Source organism: Grammomys surdaster, unplaced genomic scaffold (genome assembly GCF_004785775.1).
Source record: "Grammomys surdaster isolate TR1022 unplaced genomic scaffold, NIH_TR_1.0 125167, whole genome shotgun sequence".
In the NCBI taxonomy this organism is placed as follows: domain Eukaryota; kingdom Metazoa; phylum Chordata; class Mammalia; order Rodentia; family Muridae; genus Grammomys; species Grammomys surdaster.
In genome coordinates this window covers 223,273-227,689 of record NW_021620060.1, presented here as the reverse complement: position 1 = coordinate 227,689, position 4,417 = coordinate 223,273, and the positions used below count along the sequence as shown (strand labels likewise).

General features: G+C 39.0%; 1 protein-coding gene across 7 annotated transcripts in view; it reads right to left on the bottom strand.

Annotated features, from left to right (window-relative positions):
* Window positions 1-4,417, bottom strand: part of Phldb2 (pleckstrin homology like domain family B member 2) — a 214,867-nt gene that overhangs the window by 36,923 nt on the left and 173,527 nt on the right. For 5 of the 7 annotated variants that reach the window (XM_028785217.1, XM_028785210.1, XM_028785215.1 and 2 more), the window contains one exon: window positions 3,632-3,760. The exons of the other annotated variants lie outside the window; for them this stretch is intronic. In XM_028785217.1, coding sequence (XP_028641050.1) covers window positions 3,632-3,760 — 129 coding nt within the window. The remainder of the gene's footprint in view (window positions 1-3,631; window positions 3,761-4,417) is intronic. 7 annotated transcript variants of the gene reach the window in all.

Here is a 4,417-nt window from a genome sequence, read left to right as displayed (position 1 = left end):
CACTTTTTTCTCTTTCTTTCTTTCTTTCTTTCTTTCTTTCTTTCTTTCTTTCTTTCTTTCTTTCTTCCTTCCTTCCTTCCTTCCTTCCTCTCTCTCTCTCTCTCTCTCTCTCTCTCTCTCTCTCTCTCTCTCTCTCTCTCTTTCTTTCTTTCTGATTTGTGTTTTATTTTTAAATTATTTTGGAGATATCAGAAAAATAGAAGCCCTTCTCTTTTTTTTAAGTGTATTATCTGATAATTTTCATGTAGATTTACATGGAAATTTTAAAAGTATACATACTATTGTAACAAAAATTTCACTCATAACACTTGCACAATATTACAGAGTGAAGCATCATGATCACAAGACAGTTCAATGGCTGCAGGTATGACATAATTGAATTTGACATTCCATTTTTGTAAAATGTAAGTAGTATTGTCCCAGGTAGGAGTCGTCCTTCTAGCTAGGCTGCCTTTTCTGGCCTCAGTGGGAGAGGATGTGCCTTGCTTCACAAAGATTTGATGTGCCAGGGTCGAGGGATACCTAAAAAGGCCACCACCTGCTCAGAGGAGAAGGGGAAGGAGATGAGGGGAAGGATGGGAAGGGGTGACTGGGAAGGGGGCAGTGAGCAGGATGTAAAATGAGTAATAATGATAGTAAAATTTTTTAAAAGTCACACTTAAAAAAAAGGGTTGGGCCATTCAGATTTTGTTTGTTTGTTTGTTTTGTTTTTTGTAGGATAATGGTTTTTTCAGAGTCTATAAGGCAGACATTTACAAGTAGATCTTGAGGTTTCCATTTCCCAATAGAGGGAGAGAAAGGAAAACAGATTTGGTAAGGCTGGGCGTGGTTGTTGAAACAATCTCGTGATGGGTTAAGCCCAGTTCTGGAGGGAAATTGAGATGGGATATGGGGTGTGTAAATCTCTCTCCATATCATGCAGAAGAGGCAAACACTCCTCAAGTTTTCCCAATATGGAAAGAATTAATCATCTAGACTTTTTCTGTGACATGGAAAGGCAGTGAGGTCTACATGAGCTGAATATCTCTTTTTAGGACTATGGAAAAGATAGATTTTATAGCCAGTGATGGATCAGGAAAGTCCCAATTATAGCTGTCGCTGCATATTTTTAAAGCCAGAAAACCCAAATCAACAATCTAGAGCAGTGGTTCTCAACCTTCCCAATGGTGCCACCGCTCTATACAGATCCTCATGTTGTGGTGAGCCCCAACCATAAAATTATTTTTGAGGCTCCTTCATAACTGCAATGCTGCTACTGTTCTGAATCATAATATAAATATCTGATATGTTATTAATATCTAAGGGGTCATGACCCACAGGTTGAAAAGCCACTGATATTGAGGAACAGTCACAATAAACAACATTAGAATACTGTCCCAGATAGGTGTCTGCCTCATCCACTTTAACAGCAGAAACTATCCTGGTAAATAAAAGGTACTCTTAATCCTAGTTTTGTCTTCTTCCCTGAGAGCTCCCCAGGACTGGCAAGTCTTTCAGGACTAAACACCAGCCAGTATAAAACATGTCATCATCTGCATGTTCGTCCCATAAGCACAAGTTGCTAGACTAAGTCAGTTCAGCCCGGGTTTTCAAGGCAGTGCACAGCATAAGATCATGCTCCTCCTATCTCCTTTTCAGTTCATGTGGCATGACATCTAGTGAAACTACTTGTAAGAAACTAGACTATGACTTTAGTTTTATGCCTTTGGGAGCTCTTGCCATCTGGAGATGCATTGTGACAACACAGGAAGTCCTTAATATGAACAAACTTCCTGTGAGGTAAGAGGTTAAGTCAAGAAACTGGTGAAAAGTTACAGACATGAAACAGGATCCTGAGATCTCTGACGAGGAGGTGAGCACAAGCTAACGAAAGGGCCTATAGTCAAAATTTTCCCTCTGTTTGGAAAGGATAAGGAAGGAGTCTGTTTGTAGATGATATAGCCACTGTTAACATTGCTTCCTTTCTTCCATTGAGAAGATTTTTATGTTTATAGATTTATGATTCATCTAAAAGAATCATATTATGCAAAAAATAATTAGGATATTAACCACCTTGAGTTCCTAATAGAACCTAGAAGCAAGGCTTACGAAGAACATAGGTTCGTGAACAACTAGAGGAAAAGAAGAAGAAAATACATAAGCATGCTACAGACCTAGACAAAAATCATGAACGTAGTGTTAAATTATTGTCAATAAGTAGAAAACAACACAAGAAATGAATACAAAGTCCAACATTCCCATTGCTTGTGTGAGCTGGCATAAAATTACAAACTAAAATAATTTAACAAATATTAGTCTCTTTAAGATTATTTTTATCACAAAGTTTTCAGAGAAGTGTGATATAAAGGGACAGGTAGTTTTCTTTTCTTGGCCGAGATATCAACATTATAGTATAAAATAAGTGAAGGGAAAAGAAAGCTTGCAAAAACATTCTTTAAATAATATAATAAGAAATAAGCGATGCTTGTTATGCTGTAGCTTAACTTGTTTGCATTGGATACTTTTTAATATTTGTTTGTTTGATACAAGGTCTTGCCATGCAACTCTGGCTGGGTAGAACTCACTAGCAAGATCAGGCTGGTCTCTAGGGTTCCAGGCATATGGTGACATCCCTAGTTTCTTAAGATTCTTTCAACTTCTGAAATACATCAAATGGTTTTTAACTGCAATTTCTCATTGCCTAGCAACATTTCCAGAGATAACAAATATTTCTGTAATAAAGGTCATAGAAATTTTTCCAAGACTGAATTTTCTACTTGCTCATTCTTACAAAGGACAAGCCAAGCTTGAATGAAGGATGCCTTTTTGTCTACTCGTGTGAAATCATAAATTGTTACTCACTTAAGACTAATGACTATTCCTGTGATTCCTTGAGTGGTGCAGGGCTGTTAATGCTTACTTCCCAGGGATCACTGTTGATCTGGGCTGCTGGTTCAGAGATGATTCAGTTGTTAAGACACTATTAAATAATATATGGCTCTGCCAGCATTTGCGAATTATCCACTTACAAAGTCTCTTTTCAGAAAGTAACTGCATGGCTCTGTTAGACCTTGCCAGCACTAGGGAATAAGAGAATGAGCTGGTAACACTGAACTAGTAGGTCCATGCTCCAAGATCCTTTTGAAAGCTAAGATATCTGTATGAGAAGATCTAGAAGGCATCTGTAATACTATGTATCTTTGATTTGCTGGTTTACTGTTGTCATCATGCTAATAATTTCATTGTCTCTAAACAGGAAGAAATGAGACAATAGTTGAGATACAGTGGTATGAACAGACTAGGGTAATTTATAAACAAGAACGTAAAATCAAGCTAAGAGGAAAGACATTCAAGGACAAACAATACTCACGATACAGTAGCGGAAGATGTCAGTTGATTTAAACGCTACAGTCTTGGTGGGTCCAGAAACATTTTTGTATTATGAACTAGAGACAGTCCTAACAAGGAATTTTCAACCAATTAACAGAGAATCATATATATTGTTAGCATGCATATTTATGTTTTAAAGGATCTAAAAACTAGATCTTAGGCAAATGTATGCTCTGTTAAGTAGTAAGTCACAGGTAAGCGGAACTTAATAGCAAAGAAAAAAACAAACCGAACCAGCAGTGCATTCCTGTTTGCTACTGACCCTCTTGAGTTGTTGCTGTAACTGCTCCCTCATGGACTCAGGACAATTGTCCAGCTGGGTCTTCTGCTCGGAGTACAGCTCCTGAAGCCTCTCTAGCTTTTCCCTTTCAGCATCAAGCTTTACCTTCTCCTGAAGTTCAGAAATCAGAAAATAGAAGGATGGGTATTAACCTTCACACCCCAGGTAGGTGCTAGCGAGCATCCCCGATGGCAACAAACAGGCACAAGCATACACTAGGAATGAACAAACAGAGCTTGTTAGTGGTTAGGGCAAAGAGATAAGAACAGAATGGAAGATCCTGCCTTCTTCAGACAGCCTCCTTCACCAGGTACTGACACCTGCCATTATTTCATCACTCCCTCCTGCTACCACATATGGGGGGGGTGCGAAGAATGAGCAACCTTGGTCCATGGCCCCCAAGAAACAAAAGAGACGCCAGCTACATCATATGCTGTCCAGGCCAAGAGTCCTTTGTCAGAAAACTGGATGAAACAGGGGAGCTGTTGATTTACCTTTAAGTACCCTTATGATCCAAACTGCTAGAGCATCTGTTATATTATTTCAGGAAATTTCTTGTCTGTTCTCTAGTCAGAGGTGCTCTAGGCTTGCTCCTGGCCGCCTTTTCCTCACTCTGAAATGGTTCTAGCAATGGGGAAAGCAATGAGATGAAATGAGATAATACAGAGATAAGATCTAACGAGAGAGAGAGAGGGAGGGAGGGAGAGAGAGAGAGAAAGAGAGAGAGAGAGAGAGAGAGAGAGAGAGAGAGAGAGAGAGAGAGAGAGA